Source organism: Oncorhynchus clarkii, chromosome 25, assembly GCF_045791955.1.
Source record: "Oncorhynchus clarkii lewisi isolate Uvic-CL-2024 chromosome 25, UVic_Ocla_1.0, whole genome shotgun sequence".
Taxonomy (NCBI): Eukaryota; Metazoa; Chordata; class Actinopteri; order Salmoniformes; family Salmonidae; genus Oncorhynchus; species Oncorhynchus clarkii.
Genome location: NC_092171.1, coordinates 24,798,051 through 24,817,641, shown reverse-complemented (window position 1 = coordinate 24,817,641; position 19,591 = coordinate 24,798,051). Strand labels below are relative to the sequence as shown.

At 40.1% G+C, this 19,591-nt stretch overlaps 1 protein-coding gene across 2 annotated transcripts in view; it reads right to left on the bottom strand.

Moving 5' to 3' along the window:
- LOC139383978 (syntaxin-binding protein 6-like) overlaps positions 1-19,591 on the bottom strand; it is a 125,869-nt gene that overhangs the window by 89,865 nt on the left and 16,413 nt on the right. For both annotated transcript variants that reach the window (XM_071128606.1, XM_071128604.1), the window contains exon 2: positions 16,150-16,360. In XM_071128606.1, coding sequence (XP_070984707.1) covers positions 16,150-16,303 — 154 coding nt within the window. In that variant the 5' untranslated portion in view covers positions 16,304-16,360. The remainder of the gene's footprint in view (positions 1-16,149; positions 16,361-19,591) is intronic.

The window sequence follows — 19,591 nt, the reverse complement described above, 5'->3', positions numbered from 1 at the left end:
TTTTGTTGACAGAGACGCAACAAAGTCGTTCAGTCTTTTTGTTCTGTATCTATGGATGCGACCCAGTGATTTGTTCTAATTGTTCCATTGCCATACAGGCTGGCAAAGTTCTTATCCCTTGTTTGCTAGCTAGCCAACTCACAACAAACAGTACAACAGCAAAGTAGCTGCAAAGTAGCCGCATTTGCAAAAGCTGTTTTCTAGAGACATTTATTTGGACACATCAATAACAATGAGCTAATAAGGCACGATTTTGCCTGGCATAGAAAATGTGCTCACTTATCAGGGCACTGCTGTTCAGAGGAGATCAAGTTTATAAACTGCTTGGCTGGGCTGATGAGACAGTGGATTGTGGAATCAGATGGAACAGAGTAAATAACAAAAAAAAATGCCCGGTTTTAACCAATCAGCATTCTGGAATAGACCCACCCATTGTTTAAATCAAATTAAAACTGGTTGGTTCAAGTGCTGGTTGGCTGACAGCCATGGTATATTAGACTGTATACCATTGTACGACAAAACATGTATTTTAACTGCTGTAATTACATTGGTAGCCAGCCTATAATAGCAATAAGGCACCTCAGGGGCTTGTGATATAAGGACAATATACCATGGCTAAGGGCTGTGTCCAGACACTACTAGTTGCGTAGCACATAAGAAATGCCCTTAGCCTGGTTAATTGGCTAAATACCACACGGCTAAATACCACACGGGCCTTATTGCTTAAATATAGCACTTGGGGAAAGAGATCTTAAAGTAGAAATAAAATGAAACAAACTGGCATTCTATTTTGCTCTATTGTAGTGGCTACGGTTATAGTGCCCACTATAGTAGACATAGATAAAGTGCACAAGTTGACATGTGTGCAAAAGTAACGTTCACTGAGTAATAAAGTAAATAATACTTATTTTCCACCAGAATTTGCAAATAAATTCATAAAAAATCCTACAATGTGAATTTCTGGATTTTTTTTCTCATTTTGTCTGTCATAGTTGAAGTGTACCTATGATGAAAATTACAGGCCTCTCATCTTTTTAAGTGGGAGAACTTGCACAATTGGTGGCTGACTAAATACTTTTTTACCCCACTGTATGTCAAGTTCAACACAACAAAAGCAATATCTTTGGGCTACACTGGGCGTTACTGCATTGTACACTTTCTGCCTGTGTACATCTGTTCTAAAATGTGCCAGCAGAACATGAAACCCTTCGTTGGCATAATTGATCTCTTTCAGGTAGAGTACAGCTGTCATATCCCTTTTTATCCACCTTATTGAAGAAGTGAGAAAGAGGAAAAGTGTGGTGTTCCTTTCACCTCTATAGTGGCATCCAGCTTAAGCCAGTCTAAACTCCAGCTACACTTGATCCCTGAATCCAGCCGTTTAACAAGCAATGCCTAATTTTCACCTGATTCTCTCATTCTGAAATTAACCAGAGGGAAAACATTAGTTCATATATTGTAGTTAGCTAGCTAACAAACTAACTAGTGGACAATTTACATAGTTGCTCACTGGACCCTGGCAATCTAACGTCATAGTTTCAGGAACGACAAGCAGTCGTATACCAGTTAATACTATAGCTAATTGGTTCCTCGAGCTAACGTTACTTCATCTGATGTTGTAATGTTAGCTAGCTGTCTGACTTTGTTAGCCAGCTAATTTTCACAGAATTAACTCAATTATTTGATCAACTAAGTTAGTTAATGTTGCTCAACATCTCTCTGGCTAACTAATGGGGAATTCGATCCAGCTACTGTAGCAAGATACTCAACGACGTAACAACTCGTTACACCACACTTGCTCCCTCACCTCAAACCGAAAGGTGACTGACTAGTTTGCATCCCTGTTGTCACAAATACTACCTCTCTGGCACTCAAGGTCGTCAGACTGCTCATTATTACGCACACCAGTCATCATCCTTACAGGCATCAGCGCCTCATCAGACTCACCTGAAATCAATCACCTGCATTATTACCTTCCCTATTACGGTCACTCCCTTTGGTTATTTCCCTTGGCGTCATTGACTGCTTGTGTTTCTTGTTTTGTTCCATGTTTGTTTATTTATTAAATTATTCACTCCCTGTACTTGCTTCCCGACTCCCAGCGAACACATTACACCTGTAAAGGACACCAATAAGAAGAGACTTGCTTGGGCCCAAAAAAAAAGCAATGGACATTAGACCGGTGGAAATCTGTCCTTTGGTCTGATGAATCCAAATTTGAGATTTTTGGTTCCAACATCCATGTCTTTGTGAGAAACAGAGTAGGTGAACAAATTCTCTGCATGTGTGGTCCCCACAGTTAAGCATTGAGTACGAGGTGTGATGGTGTGGGGATGCTTTGCTGGTGACACTGTCTGTGATTTATTTAGAATTCAAGGCACACTTAACAAAGATGGCTACCACAGTATTCTGCAGCTATATGCCATCCGATCTGGTTTGCGCTTAGTGGGACTCTCATTTGTTTTTCCAACAGGACAATTATCCAACACACATCTCCAGGCTGTGTAAGGGCTATTTGATCAACGAGAGTGATGGAGTGCTTCATCAGATGACCTTGACTACACAGTGACCGAGCTCAACCCAATTGAGATGGTTTGGGATGAGTTGGACCGCAGAGTGAAGGAAAAGCAGCCAACAAGTCAGCATATGGGAACTCCTTCAAGACTATTGGAAAAGCCTTCCACATGAAGCTGGTTGAGGCAATGCCAAGAGTGTGCAAAGTTGTCATCAAGGCAAAGGGTGGCTACATTGAAGGATCTAAATAATATTTGGATTTGTTTAATAGCTTTTTGGCAAGTACAAGATTCCATATGTGTTATTTCATAATTTTGATGTCTTCACTATTATTCTACAATGTAGAAAACAGTAAACAATTTTGAGAAACCCTTGAATTAGTAGGTGTGTCAAAAATTCATGAGTGTGATTGAACGGGTGAGCGTGTAATTCACTCTGGGGATACCAGGGTGAACTCTATGGGATGGTCACTAAACACACCAGTCTAATGAATGGACCGAACGCAATCCTAGTATCATTCCAGTCCTTAGTCATAGTGCATGGCTGCTGTGGTGGATTTTAAAGACCAAATCAAGGGTAGCGAAACTTCAAGCAAGACATTGGTTTTATTGGCTTATTTTGAGTAACCAATAGAGGGGTACAAGTCACTATGATCGCTACATTCTACAACAGGAAGATAAATAAGAATTTGTATGCACACAATTAAGTTGCTTTGGATAAAAGCATCTGCTAAATGGCATATATTATAATATTTATTAATCATCATTATGCTGTTAATGAAATAGAAAATCCAGTCGAAAGCTGACTGTTCTTCAATATTTGGCCAGATAATAAACAGCGAGTAGCAGCAGTGTACAAAACAAATCAGTGGTGTCAATGTAAATAGTCCAGTGGCCATTTGATCACTTGTTCAGCAGTCTTGTGGCTTGGGGGTAGAAGCTGTTTAGAAGCCTTGTGGACCTAGACTTGGCGCTCCGGTACCGCTTGCCGTGCGGTAGCAGAGAAAACAGTCTGACTTGAGTGACAGCCATTGAAAACAATGGTAGGTTGAAATTATTTTTTTGGGGGGGATGGTTCGTCCTCGGGATTTCACCTGCAATATCAGTTATGTTATACTCACAGACATAATTGTAACAGTTTTAGAAACTTTAGAGTGTTTTTTATCCAAATCAACCAATTGTATGCATATCCTAGCTTCTGGGCCTGAGTAACAGGCATACAAAAAAAGAGACCACTTTTGAGGTAGTTAATCCTTTAACTCCAGTGTGCATCTAGCAAGATGCTGTTATTTAGCAGTGTTTTTGTAGCACACGATGGTAGAATTTCCTAAACAAATACACTGGATTGATGCAAATAATTCTGATATTATTCTGCCAGGTAAGCATAGGCTACTTTGTAGTTAACATTTAATTGAGAAGGTTTTGTAAAAAGTCTTTCCATCTACCAGAAGACTAAGACTTTTCATGGGCATCATCGCTAACGGCTACACAAAGTGATAGACACTCGAACCGCACATTCACAGACGGGGAAAGTTTGTTGCCTCTTCAGGGAAGATGCAGGAAATACGAATCACTGATGCATTCGGTTCCTGTTTTATGATAAACTTGGGCAGATTAATAAAATAAACAAATATTCTCTACTAGGTTCAATACATTTCTGAATATTGTTGAAGTCCGTTTTAATGTTTGGATTCGGTGATTCCATCCACTTTCTCCACACTGTGGATTTTAGACCCCTACACATACCTCAGTCCAATACCACACACCTGAGCCTTTCAACCTTTCATCTTTCCAGCTCCACCCGCTTTGTGTGTGTGTGTATGTGTGAGTGTCTGTGTGCGTGCGTGCATGTGTGTGTACTATATAGTGACACTTGCTAAGAAAGAAGAGGAGGACAACGATGGGTGACATGGATCCTGTCACTTTTCACCTTCCTTCCCTCCCTCCTTGAGGATTATCCATCTATCAGTATCATCCTCCCACCCAGGTCTCTTAACTAAAGCTCCCTGCATGACAGAGGGATGAGAAGGATAGGGCCTGAGAGGAGCTGCATGATCTACAGCCAGGCTGGTTAATTACAGCCAGGCTGGTTAATTACAGCTGGGTCTGGTGCATACAAATCTAACTAATGTCCCAATTACTGGCATTGACGCACAAACATGAACACACAGGCAGACACATACATAGTCCTACACAGACAGCCATGCCCACAGAGACACATTCACAGACACAGTCACCCACCCACCCACAACAGTAAACAGTCTCACATAGAGGGCTTGTTTGTAATATATTGCTTTGCCTCCTGCTGATGTGGCTGAGGGAGTAGAGTGGGCTGCATTGTATTTCTATCGTCTCTGTAAATACTGAAAGTACAGCTTGAATCCTCAGTCTCTGCTCTGCTGCATCATCAGCCTTGAGAGAAGAATAAGAAACATTCCACAAAACCAACACCAGACACCCACACCTGACGTCCACAAACCTGCATCTGTCAATACATTGAGAACACCAACATTTTCAAATGAGCCAACTTCGAAATATTAGGCTTGGCGGTTTACCATATATACATTATACCGGAGTATTTAGAAAAAGCCACAGGAGGGTTTTTCCAATACTGTCAATATTGTTGAAAATATTCCTTTTAAGTTTTTTTTGTAGACATTTGAAAAATTGTAGCTACTTTAAGTAAATACCTGCAGTCAAATGATATAATACGTTAGGAAATAAAGAACATTGCATTCTTAATTTCAACGGTCACATTATTAGGAAGCTTAAGTCATGTGTCACGTGGTGTTTGTGTACAAGCACACAACGATGAGAGACCGGAGCCTTGTGAGTCACTCACTGCTGTGCAGCATGTGCCAGTTGATCTACAGTATGGAACTCACAACTAATTCAAAAGAGAATTCAGAGAATACCCACCTGGATCAAGAGCCTTGCTGGCTAATATTTGTTTTGTGCGTGCAGAAAACTGTGAGTGGCATTTTTGAGTGTCATAAATCCATTCATGTTTGAATGGACGTCGTCAATCGTCATATAAGTAAGCTCCCATGACCCACGCACTAGCTCCGCTTCTGGCTACTTGGTAACATTTTGTACCCAAGTATTCCAAAACAGAGAACTAGAGCGGTGTCCATCTTGCCTAGGGTCATTGGAAGTAGTAGTACACCATGTTCAGTGGTCAGAAAGAGTGAAGTACAGGAGAGCCCTCTGGGAACACTGATCCTAGGTCAGTATGGTGGCCATGTCAACACAGCAGCCTTACTGTAGCAAAGATTTTTCTCTATTGCTTATTGTGTTAGTGTCTATAATAAACTCTCCGTATTGCCATGGCCATCCCCATCCTTGGGGACTTCCCCCACACAGAAGTGTACAAATTACACACACACACACACGGCAAAAAGAGAAGTAAGGCAAAGCTGGCTAGCGTCAAGGGCAACCTTGGGCAATATCAAAACCCCACCCCACACACAACTTACCCAGCATATTGCTGGCTGACTTCATGGGCGCAACATACTCAAACTACTGTCGCTCCATGCCTTTTGCCTTTTCTCAACAACCCCCACGCAACGCAAATCCGAGTCAAAGGCTCTGCTACTAGGCAGAACAGTGTAGAGTTATAGCACAGTAGGTAGTGAAGCTCCTACAGGCAAATAAGCCATATAGAGGGACAGCATCTGTGACGCTCCACAAAGTACAATCCTGACAAGACGTAGTAGTAGACCTACTTAGTGCCTTCGGAAAGTATTCAGAACCCTTGACCTTTTCCACATTGTCACGTTACAGCCTTATTCTAAAATGGATTTTAAAAAATCCTCAGCAAACTACACAAAATACCTCACAATGACAAAGAGAACAGGTTCAGAAATTTTTATGTATTAAAAAATAAAAAACAGATACCTTATTTACATAAGTATTCAGACTTTAGGTCGACCGATTAAAATCGGAATGGCCGATTAATTAGGGCCGATTTCAAGTTTTGGGCGCCGATTTGCTGATTTGTTTTTTTGTTTTACACCTTTATTTAATCTTTATTTAACTAGGCAAGTCAGTTAAGAACACATTCTTATTTTCAATGATGGCCTAGGAACAGTGGGTTAACTGCCTGTTCAGGGGCAGAACGACAGATTTGTACCTTGTTCTTAACTGACTTGGCTAGTTAAATAAAGGTAAAAAAAAAAAAAAGCATTGCGCTGTTTATGACTTCAAGCCTATCAACTCCCGAGATGAGGCTCGTGTAACCGAAGTGAAATGGCTGGCTAGTTAGCGCGCGCTAATTGTTGAGGTGTTCCTGGTTCGAGCACAGCGAGGAGAGGGAAGGAAGCTATACTGTTACTGGCAATACTAAAGTGCCTATAAGAACATCCAATAGTCAAAGGTTAATGAAATACAAATGGTATAGAGGGAAATAGTCCTATAATTCCTACAACCTAAAACTTCTTACCTGGGAATATTGAAGACTCATGTTAAAAGGAACCACCAGCTTTCATATGTTCTCATGTTCTGAGCAAGGAACTAAAACGTTAGCTTTCTTACATGGCACATATTTTACATGGAACATATTGCACTTTTACTTTCTTCTCTAACACTTTGTTTTTGCATTATTTAAACCAAATTGAACAGGTTTCATTATTTACTTGAAGCTAAATTGATTTTATTGATTTTTCATATTAAGTTAAAATAAATGTTCATTCAGTATTGTTGTAATTGTCATTATTACAAATAAAATCGGCCGATTAATCGGTATAGGCTTTTATGGTCCTCCAATAATCGGTATCTGCGTTGAAAAATCATAATCGGTCGACCTCTAATTCAGACCCTTTGCTATGAGACTCGAAATTGAGCTCAGGTGCTTGTTTCCATTGATTAACCTTGGAGTCCACCTGTGGTAAATTCAATTGTTTGGACATGATTTTCAAAAAGGCACACACACCTGTCTATATAAAAAGGTTCCACAGTTGACAGTACATGTCAGAACAAAAACCAAGCCATGAGGTCGAAGGACTTGTCCGGAGAGCTCCGAGACAGGACTGTGTCGAGGCACAGATCTACCAAAAAACATTTCTGCAGCATTGAAGGTTCCCAAGAACACAGTGGCCTGTGTCATTCTTAAATGGAAGAAGTTTGGAACCACCTAGACTATGCCTAGAGCTGGCTGCCCAGCCAAACTGAGCAATCGTGGGAGAAGCGCCTTGGTCAGGGAGGTGACCAATAATTTGATGGTCACTCTGACAGAGCTCCAGAGTTTCTCTGTGGAGATGGGAGAACCTTCCAGAACGAGACATGAACCTGATCGAACATCTCTGGAGAGACCTGAAAACAGCTGTGCAGCAAACACTCCCATCCAACCTGACAGAGCTTGAGAAGATCTGCAGAGAAGAATGTGAGAAACTCCCCAAATACAGGTGTGCCAAGCTTGTAGCGTCATACCCAAGAAGACTTGATGCTTTAATCACTGCCAAAGATGCTTCAACAAAGTACTAATGGTCTGAATACTTATGTAAATGAGATTTCCATTTATTATAATTTTATTATAAAATAGCAAAAATGTATAAAACCTGTTTTTGCTTTGTCATTATGGGTATTGTGTGTAGATTGATGAGGGGGGTGGGGGACAATTTAATACAGTTTAGAATAAGGCTGTAATGTAACGTGGAAAAAGTCAAGGGGTCTGAATACTTACCGAAGGCAAGTTTACTGCCATGAGTCTTTCTGGGTAAGTCTCTAAGAGCTTTGCAGACCCGGATTGCACAATATTTGCCCATTACTATTTAAAAAATGATTCAAGTTTTGTCAAGTTGGTTGTTGATCATTGCTAGACAACCATTTTCAAGTCTTGCCATAGATTTTCAAGCAGATTTAAGTCAAAACTGTTACTCTGCCATTCAGGTCTTCTTGGTAAGCAACTCCAGTGTAGATTTTGCCTTTTGTTTTAGGTTATTGTCCTGCTGAAAGGTGAATTCATCTCCCAGTGTCTGGTGGAAAGCAGACAACCACGTTTTCCTCTAGGATTTTGCCTGTGCTTAGCTCCATTCCCTTTATCCTGAAAAACTCCCCAGTCCTTAAAACCTGTTATGGCAAGGAGTTCCCCTCAGGGAACTCCAGCCCCCCCATTCAGCTGAAAAGGTGGCGCAGGGAATTCAAAAATATTCTTTAGAAAGATTTAACTTTCACACATTAACAAGTCCAATACCTCAAATGGAAGATAAACATCTTGTTCATCTACCCATCATGTCAAGTTTTTTTTTAATGTTTTACACCGAAAACACAACATATATTTATGTTAGACCACCACCAAATCAAAGGGAAAACGCAGCCATTTTTTCCAGCCAAAGATAGAGTCACAAAAGCAGGATTAGAGATAAAATGAATCACTAACCTTTTGAAAATCTTCATCAGATGACACTCATATGACATGTTACACAATATATTTATGTTTTGTTCGATAATATGCATATTTATATCCACAAATCTCGGTTTACATTGACGCCATGTTCAGAACTGCCTCCAAAATATCCAGAGGAATTATAGAAAGCTACGCCAGATAACAGAAATACTCATCATAAACTTTGACTAAAGATACATGTTCTACTAATAATTAAAGATACACACACTGTTTCTTAATGCAACCGCTGTGTCAGATTTTTTTTAAACGTTACGGAAAAAGCCTATCATTGCAATAATCAGACGTAAAAGTATTTCTCCGCCATGTTGGAGTCAACAGAAATACGAAATTACAACAAATATTCCCTTACCTTTGATGATCTTTCATCAGAATGTAGTGCAACAATAAATCGTTCCACAATAAATCGTTGTCATGTTCCACAATAAATCGTTGTCTTGTTCCATAATGTCCAATACTAGTGTCCAATTAGCTGCATTTGCTATCACTTTCAGCTCACGTGCCCAGAAACTGACTGCTGGTCCAGGACAACTCGCACGAAAACTTCTAAAAGATATATTCCAGGTCGAATAAACTGTAAGTAGAGAATCAATCTTCAGGATGTTATCATATATATCCAATAACGTTCCAACCGGATCATACGTTTTCAGCTGCAGCCAAATGGAACAGCGGTAGCACCCACAGAGAAATGCGCCACAGGAAAATGGCATTTGTCGGGACACTGACTATTTCCCCTCCCATTCGGTCAAAGTTCACAGCAAATGCTCCATTCCACTTTCTACTGAATGAGGACATCTAGTGGACGGCGTAGGAAGTGCTACCAGATGCATATCTTGTTGAGAAAGGAGGGGGCGATGACGTCAAAGTTGCCCCACATTCAGAATTTCACTTCTTGTTTGGAAGATTGCCTGCCCTATGAGTTCTGTTATACTCACAGACATAATTTAAACAGTTTTAGAAACTTCAGAGTGTTTTCTATCCAATAGTAATAATAATATGCATATATTAGCAATCTAGGACAGAGTAGGATGCAGTTCACTATGGGCACGCAATTCATCCAAAGTGAAAATACTGCCCCCTATCCTCAACAAGTTTTAACAATGGCAAGCATACCCGTAACATGATGCAGCCACCACTATGCTTGAAAATATGGAGAGAGGTACTCAATAATGTGTTGTATCGGATTTTCCCCAAACATAATTCTTTGTATTCAGGACAAAAAGTGCATTGCTTTGCCACATTTATTGCAGTATTACTTTAGTGCATTGTTGCAAACAGAATGCATGTTTAGGAATATTTGTATTCTGTACAGGCTTCCTTCTTTTCACTCTGTCAATTAGGTTAGTATTGTGGAGTAACTACTATTTTCTCCTATCACAGCCATTAAACTCACCATTGGCCTCATGGTGAAATCCCAAAGCGGTTTTCTTCACTCCGGCAATTGAGTTAGGAAGGACGCCTGTATCTTTGTAGTGACTGGGTATATTTATACACTATCCAAAGTGTAATTAATAACTTCATCATGCTGAAAGGGATATTCAATGTCAATGTTTTTTAAACATCTACCCTTCTTTGTTAGGCATTGGAAAACTTCCCTGGTCGTTGTGGTTGAATCGGGGTTTCAAATTCACTGATCGACTGAGGGACTTTACAGATTGTATGTGTGGGGTACAGAGATGAGGTAGTCATTCAAAAATCATGTTAACCACTATTATTGCACACAGAGTGAGTCCATGCAACTTTTTATGTGACTTCTTAAGCATTACTCCTGAACCTATTTAGGCTTGCCATAACAAATGGGTTGAACATTTATACTCAAGACATTTCATATTTAATTAATTGTAAAATTGCCCACCGACATTATGGTATGGTATTGTGTGTAGGCCTGTGACAAAAGAAAATCAAAATTTAATCAATTTTAAATTCAGGCTGTAACACAAAAAGTGTAAAAAAGTAAAACGGGTGTTAATACCTTCTGAAGGCACTGTTGGTTGTTACAGTGAAAGTAAATGAATGAATGATACAGAAGATAGCAAGCATTCATGCCCACAACGACATCGTCTCTAGAGGAGAGCAGAAGACGCTACAGTACCTCAGATTGGTTATGTGTTATGTAAAATGTAAATGAAGACAGGGAATCAAGTGTATTCAGATTAGTTTCTTCCCAGTGCTCACTTGGGGCCTATTCCCACAACGAGATATGAAGGAGAGACTGGGGAGAGGGGTGGTAAAAAAAAGTACAGTAGGCCTACATTACAATAAACCAGGCTTTATTCTTTTATCAATATCATACAAAACATTACGTGGTAAAAGCAAATAAAGTATAAGTGAATTCATTGCGACGATCTGTTTTATATGGAAGACCATACCCACCACCCAAAATGTTTTATTAAATAAAATGCCTCATGATTTGTCAATGTGCACAATTAGTCTGTGCTTCAGTCTGATCAACTGTAGCCTACTGATAACAACCACAGATGCAGGTAGCCAAGAGAAGCCTATGTACTCTGATCCCATTTGGGCCTGGCCAGGGGAAACGTAATGTTTTTAAAACCTAAACTAGGGTTTTCCAACCCTCTCCTTGTACCCACCCCCAGACGTTTCACATTTATTTTTAACCCTAAAACTGGCACACCTGATTCAGTTAGTAAAAGGCTTGATGATAAGTGAACTAAAATAATCACGTCTAGGGGGGCCTGAGGAGAGGGTTAGGAAACCCCGGTAACCTTTGCATTTATAACCTAAAATTTGTGCGACAGCGGGTCCTCGATTGGTCAACCTTGAACTTGAAACATTGTATCAACTGGGACCGGCCCACAGCTAGATGGCAAACTTGCAACATTGTATTAACTATTCTGATCCCTCAGAGTTTCCTGTGAAAGTGAGCTCAGGACAGACAACTGTATTTGTGCAAGGGATATGAAGTAATCAGGTATTTTATGATGTTTCCACTGGATGAGAGAATAACATTTTTTCCTTTCACATCAAGGCTTGTGGTTTTCAAAAACGGAGAGAGCTGGAAAGATTTCAAATAAATTAAGGAACCATTATCATTCTCGATGGATGTGTGAACTTGTTCACTTGCTGTTTGAGGTGAAGAAAAACACACTTTGAGAAGCTCCACAGCTCATTAGTGGCAAGTTCAGGTGCGTAATGGCAGAATCTACAAAGGCCAATGAATCAATCAACACAATAGTGATGACATAGTGTATGAGTGTCTTTTTAAATTACAGACGCAAAGGCCTACATGATGCAACCCAGTATACAGCTAGCTCAGCCCTGTTCGTTTTTGTCCAATTACAGTTGTCTGTCTAAAGGGGGTTTAATATTTTCATCCTCCCTAGGGCCAGGTTTTTTTCTAGGGGGGGGGTAGGGAATCTGTTCCAAAGTAGAGACGTGATTGTGTCAAGGTATGATAAACTCTTTTTGGGCTTAGTTGTGGTCAATTTTCAGTGTGAAAATTATTATAATTATGTTACGGCCCCCCCAACATCTGCTCAAAAAATCAGCCCACGACTGAATCTAGTTGCCTACCTCTGCTTTAGCTTGTTCTCCATCTTCTTTTTCCATTGTGAACTAACATATTTTCAGCACTTTTATTTCCATCAATGTACAAAACTAATTTACTCATGCTCGCTTGTCTCTCTTCAGCAAACATATAGTGAACAGTATGTTTGGAACATCAAATTGCAATAAAATCACAGTATCGAATCTCCATACATATTGGCACCTAGGTATCGTGATAACGAATCGTGAGGTTCCTGGCAATTGCTAGCCCTAGCAGGCATGCACACACAAAATCAATACCTTTAGGGATTCTATTACAGATCAATTTCTACATGCAAGAGATGCAGATCTAGTCTAGTGGTGAATACTGATAAAAATCACACTTGTTCCAAACCTTCCTCACATCAAACCAATGTACAATATTGGATCATAAACACATCAATATAAACAAACCACTTCAGTCCAGTACATGGTCTGTCACAGCATATCGCTGCTTGATGAAAGCCATTCACTTGAAGCTAGAAGAATAAGGTGATTTATGGATTTCAATTATGCCAGGTAGAATGAACTGTTGGCACGTACACCACTCTGAAGAAACTTAAACCAGCAGGGTAGTTCTGGTCTTCAAGGTTGTGTGTAACTGATACATTAATTCCTACACTGCACATATTAAATGAGTTGAGACCTTGAGATGGCATGATTTTCTGCCAAATAATGGTTAAATAGGATTGCAGAATGGGTTAAAGTGCCACTCAGCAGCCAGGGGAAAGTGGTCTGTACCCGTTATTCTCAGTGTCTCCTAAATTAGAATGCATAACTGATTGAGTTAGAGTGCAATATTTCAGAGGATAAACAAATATTTCATTAACAATTTAAAACCCAATTTCAGTTTTTTAAAAATGATTAAATTCCAAAGCAAATGTAATCCATGTAAATGGCTTTGACACTAAACCAAGCCTTAAATTGGTTTAGTGTGCCACTATATTGGCTCAGCAACACTAAACAGGCTCTTCAGAGAGCGAATTACAGTGGCAAGAAAAAGTATGTGAACCCTTTGGAATTACCTGGATTTCTGCATAAATTGGTCATCAAATTTGATCTGATCTTCATCAAAGTCACAACAATAGACAGACATTGTGTGCTTAAACTAATAACACACACATTATTGTATTTTTCTTGTCTATATTAAATACATCATTTAAACATTCACAGTGTAGGTTGGGAAAAGTATGTGAACCCCTAGGCTAATGACTTCTCCAAAAGCTAATTGGAGTCAGGAGTCAGCTGACCTGGAGTCCAATCAATGAGACGAGATTGGAGATGTTGGTTAGAGCCCTATAAAAACTAATTAAAATTCCCCAAATTTGAGTTTGCTATTCACAAGAAGCATTGCCTGATGTGAAACATACCTCGAAAAAAGGAGATCTCTAAAAGCCTTGATGTTCATCAGTCCACAGTAAGACAAATTGTCTATAAATGGAGAAAGTTCAGAACGGTCTGTTTTTACTCTCCCTAGGAGTGGCTGACCTGCAAAGAGGACTGCAAGAGCACAGCGCAGAATGCTCAATAAGGTTAAGAAGAATACTAGAGTGTCAACTAGAGGTCGACCGATCAATCAGAATGGCCGATTAATTTTTCATAACAAATCGGAAATGGGTATTTTTGGGCGCCAATTTTTTAATACTTTTATTTAACTAGGCAAGTCAGTTAAGAACACATTCTTATTTTCAATGATGGCCTAGGAACGGTGTTTGCCAGCAGCTCTTCGCAAGCACAGCGCTGTTTATGACTTCAAGCCTATCAGCCTAATGGCTGGTGTAACCGATGTGAAATGGCTAGCTAGTTGGCTAGTTAGCTGGGTGTGCGATAATAGCATTTCAAACGTCATTCGCTCTGAGACTTGGAGTAGTTATTCCCCTTGCTCTGCAAGGGCCGCGGCTTTTGTGGAGCGATGGGTAACGCCGCTTCGAGTGTGGCTGTTTTCGATGTGGGGGGAAGCTACACGGTTACACTGGCAATACTATAGTGCCTATAAGAACATCCAATAGTCAAAGGTATATGAAATACAAATGGCATAGAGAGAAATAGTCCTATAAATACTATATTAACTATAACCTAAAACCTCTTACCTTGGAATATTGAAGTCTCATGTTAAAAGGAACAGCCAACTTTCATATGTTCTCATGTTCTGAGCAAGGAAATCAAACATTACATGGCACATATTGCACTTCTATTTCTCCAACACTTTGTTTTTGCATGATTTAAACCAAATTGAACATGTTTCATTATTTATTTGAGGCCAAATTGATTTTTATTGATGTATTATATTAAGTTAAAAGAAGTGTTCATTCAGTTGTTGTAAATGTCATTATTACAAATTTAAACAAATAATATATATATATATATATATATATATATATATATATATATATATATATATATATATTTTAACATTTTTTAATTAAAATAATCGGTATCAGCTTTTTGGCCCTCCAATAATCGATATCGGCGTTGAAAAATCATAATCGGTCGACCTCTAATGTCAACTAAAAACTTACAGAAATCTCTGGAACATGCAAACATCTCTGTTGAGTCTACAATACATAAAACACTAAAAAATAATTGTGTTCATGGGAGGACACCACATAAGAAACCACTTTGCTTCCTCAGCTTGCTGTCATCGACGGAAAAATTAATTCCCAAGACATTTTGCAGGAGAATGATAGGCTATCTGTCCACCAATTGAAGCGCAACAGAAGTTGGGTGATGCAACAGGACAACGACCCAAAACACAGAAGTAAATCTACAACAGAATGGCTTCAAAAGAAGAAAATACGCCTTCTGGAGTGGCCCAGTCAGGGTCCTGACCTCAACCCGATTGAGATGCTGTGGCATGACCTGAAGAGTGCAGTTTACACCAGACATCCCAAGAATATTGCTGAACTGAAACTGTTTTGTAAAGAGGAATGGTCTAAAATTCCTCCTGACTGTTGTGCAGGTCTGATCCACAACTAGAGAAAACATTTGGTTGAGGTTATTTCTGCCAAAGTAGGGTCAACCAATTATTAAAACCAAGGGTTCACATACTTTTCCCACCCTGCACTGTGAATGTTTACACAGTGTGTTCAATAAAGACATTAAAACAATTGTTTGCGTGTTATTAGTTTAAGCAGACTGTTTGTCTATTGTTGTGACCTAGATGAAGATGAGATCAAATTTTATGAACAATTTGTACAGAAATCCAGGTATTTCCAAAGGGTTCACAAACTTTTTCTTGCCACTGTAGATGGTGAATTTAAGAGGACGTGTGTTGAAATGTGACTGTGGTCGTTAGCATGTTACATCAATTCCAGGCTAATAAGACTGACAGTGAGGAGAACTTCTCTGGGCATGCCTCGCACAGCACACCCTACTCAGGCCAGCAAAACATATCCATACAAAAATATACAACAAACACGCCACTGCCCTCAGGAAGCTTGTCACTTGAAGGGATATTATGACCACATGCAACAGCCATGAAACCTGTCAGTGTAGAGCAGGTCATCGTCAGCACAGAAGCCAGAGGCCCAGTCATAGCAGAGGTTATCAGAATACTCAGCAGGCACATGAAGGGGAAGACTGAATAGAGGAGAAGAAAACCAGAGGGGAGGAAAGGATAGGGCAGGAATGGAGGAGAGGAAAATGCCAGGAGAATAACGGGAAAGAGGAAGGTAGAGGAGGTTGTAGTACCTGAGAGGCAGATGAAGGTCATGTAGTCTCCCTGTCCTCCAGTAGCCAGGAAGGGGATCTTCTTCTTGGTCCTCCTCTTCACCTGCACAGCCACCAGCATCTTCTCATCGTGGGGTGTGAACACCTCTTTGTTGATGGCTGACTTGGCACTCATCTCAGGGGAGGTAAAAGTCGTAGAGAGAGGGGGATAGGGGAGGTCGTTAGCTCTTCTCTGTGGATGGGAAGAGATAAGAGCTCATTAGTGAGTGTTAGAGGTTAGACATTGCTGAAATGGGTAAGTTATCCCAACAGACAACTTAAAGCCCTTTACATTTCAGTGTCACGTTGGTATGAGGGGTCAGGAGACAGGCGCAGGGATGCGTAATAGGAGTTTTTATTACACCCAAATTACAGCGTGCCGTGTAAAGGCATGGAGACGAAAACCAAACAAACACTATACAAAACACAGGGTTGAAACCCAAACAAAAGTGAGGAGTACCTGGAATAAATAACACAAGTGCACAATGATTAACACACAGAAACGAGGCCCGTAATCATCTGTGAAATCCACAATGGAAAGAAAGCCAAAACACACAGCACAGGTACTCACACGAACCAACAGACATTGTAACAATAGTCTACAGGACAATGGTAAACCAAGGACACAATTATACAATTACTAATCACTGGGAATAGGGGCCAGGTGTGCGTAATGAATGTTTCGGAGGGATCCGTGACATTCAGAAAAGAGTTGTGCAATTAATTGAGGCATATGCCATTCATTTTGACTTACGCACACACAGAGCTCAAACTTTCACATAAATGGTAAGTTTCTCAGGAACTTTCTAGCCTAAAATCAACAGCAGACTGGCCAATATCACTGAATACTTATTGTGAAGATGAGAAAGACACTGGTAGAAACAATACGGTTACATGCACATTATAATGTGATTATTGTGGATAGTCAGATTAATTTAATAGCTTGATTAAAATGTTGACATGCTTTGCAAGAAGAATGATTTCCCTAATAATCCTGTTTACATTGGCATCTGATATCAGGCTACCTGATGGCACTCTAATAAACACAGAAAATACCCAATCAAAATAAACGTTCTACCACAGCGAACATGTTGTTTTTGGGATGCATATTTGATTGAGTTTGGACATATAAAGTTTATATGTGAAAACTTTAGGTTACGACTGTAACCCCGGTTCTCTGATAGTATGAGTGGTATTTCACTTATGGGATACACCCCCAGCGTATTCGTCAGCGTATTCGCCAGAGTATTTGGCTGGACATGGAGAGACGTGTGCATCTGGGAAGGGTGTCCCTCCTACCCTATAATAAGGTCCAACGCAGCATTGCAGCATTCAAAAATAAGCAACACATCTTCCTCGCTCATGCAAGGAGGGGGTGGTCTGGTGAAATACCTCACTCATACCATCAGAGAACCGGGGTTACGGTTGTAACCTAAAGTTCTCTTTCAAGTATTTGTTTCGGTATTTCACTTATGGGATATACTGAGTCCCACATTGCCAGACAAGCTTATCCTGACGACCAACTTCCCTGTGCGATATATCACACAAATGGGCCTTACTCGCAGAAGAGCCTACATGTAAAACAGTATGCACCATGGAGCCTATAAAACTTTGCAAATGTATGAGGCGAAGCCCAACTCGCTGGATAGATATGCCCTTAAATAAAGCCTAGGACGTAGCCATTCCTCTAGTGGAATGAGCCCGTAACCAGCAGGAGACTGAAAACCCTTACTACCCACAACATATGCAACTGTTGATGTACCGGCGAAGAAAACAGTGGGGGATAAAAAGCTACCAGTTCAAGGGGAAGACACATTTCAAAGATGGGTTAATAATCTTAGGGGTAAAGGCGGGGTTAGGCCGCAATGATACCCTATTGTTACCAGCTAACTAGGTTGTGTTGCCCCACTGTCGTGCTCCCAAAACCCACATGACAAACCGAAATAGATACAAGATATACTTTAATAATAGAAAAAGCCTTTCCTTTTTCTACTAATTCCTGTAGAAACGACAGGATTACAGGGACAGAGCACTGGAACGGCACTCTGTGATTTAGTGCACCATTCCTCAAATAGGCGCCATTTACAATTATAAAGGGACCTGGTGGATGAGAAACCCAGGCATTTTAATTGGTGTATGCTTACGTCAATTTTGACCTTGAGCAGAGTAAAGGTATTTACATAACTATTGCATAATCTGCCTACTGCCATAATCAGTTTAATTATTAGTGAACATGTAAACGTACTCAATGTCTTTGCTACATATCAGGAGAAATCACATGCACCCAGAAATCACATTGAGAAAGCAGTGAGACATTAGTCCCGGAAGAAATAAAAGCAAAATAGCCCTGACATCTGACTGCTCTGTGCTTTCCAGTCCCCTCCACTGCAATCTCATTTCAGAAACATTCTACTCTCCAAAAGAAACGGCACCAATAAAATAATGTAATGCCACAGTGAGCGACTGCCTCCAATATTCCAATATCAAAAATGGGCTGTCATCTCTGTGTGGGGCAAATATTGGTGGCAGGTAGCCTAGTGGTTAGGCCAGTAACCGAAAGGTTGCTAGATCGAATCCCCGAGCTGACAAGGTACAAATCTGCCATTCTGCCCCTGAACAAATCAGTTAACCCACTGTTCCTAGGCCGTCATTGTAAATAGGAATTTGTTCTTAACTGACTTGCCTAGTTAAATAAAGGTTAAGTAAAAAAAGAAATTACATCTCTTTTACTACGCAGGCAATATTCCTTCCCAGATCTGCTGCAAAATGTAAATGACTTCAGTTAGAAACTTAAAAAAAAAAAAAATCTCAGTGAACAGCCATTACATTTTCCGTTATTGCAAACACCTTTTCAAATGTTACTTTGTTCACATTATGCACGGACAGTTCCTCAGACAATGGAATCGGAACACCCAGGTTCCAAACACTGTGTGCTTTGCTGATAGTGTCAGAGAAAGCAGTGCTGAGGCAGTGCAATTGTGGCTGCAATAAATGCAGGATGTGGTTATAAACAATAGTGTTTTATTGGGTCCAAATGCTCTCCGGAGAACTATGGATGGAGTTTAATCATTGTCTCAACCACAGACAGAGCGGTGGTGATACACCAATCTGTCACTCACGGCAAATGCTAAATGAATTACAGAGGAACAGCACACTGAAAAACAATGCCCTCATCAATTTGGATTGCCAATAAGCAGGCCAAATATACTTGTTTTTCACAGTGCAGTGAGATTCAAAAAAGTAATTGGCTGTTGAGGAGGAGAAGCACAGAAACTATAGTTTCACAGAAACATAGCCCACAGTATTTGACAATTAACCTTGCTATACATAAGTCTGCTTATACAAGTCTGCTTATACTTTAAACTTGAAAAAGCTGTTAGTGTTTCCCCTACTATTAATTAGTCTTGGCGGAGCCCAAACCTAG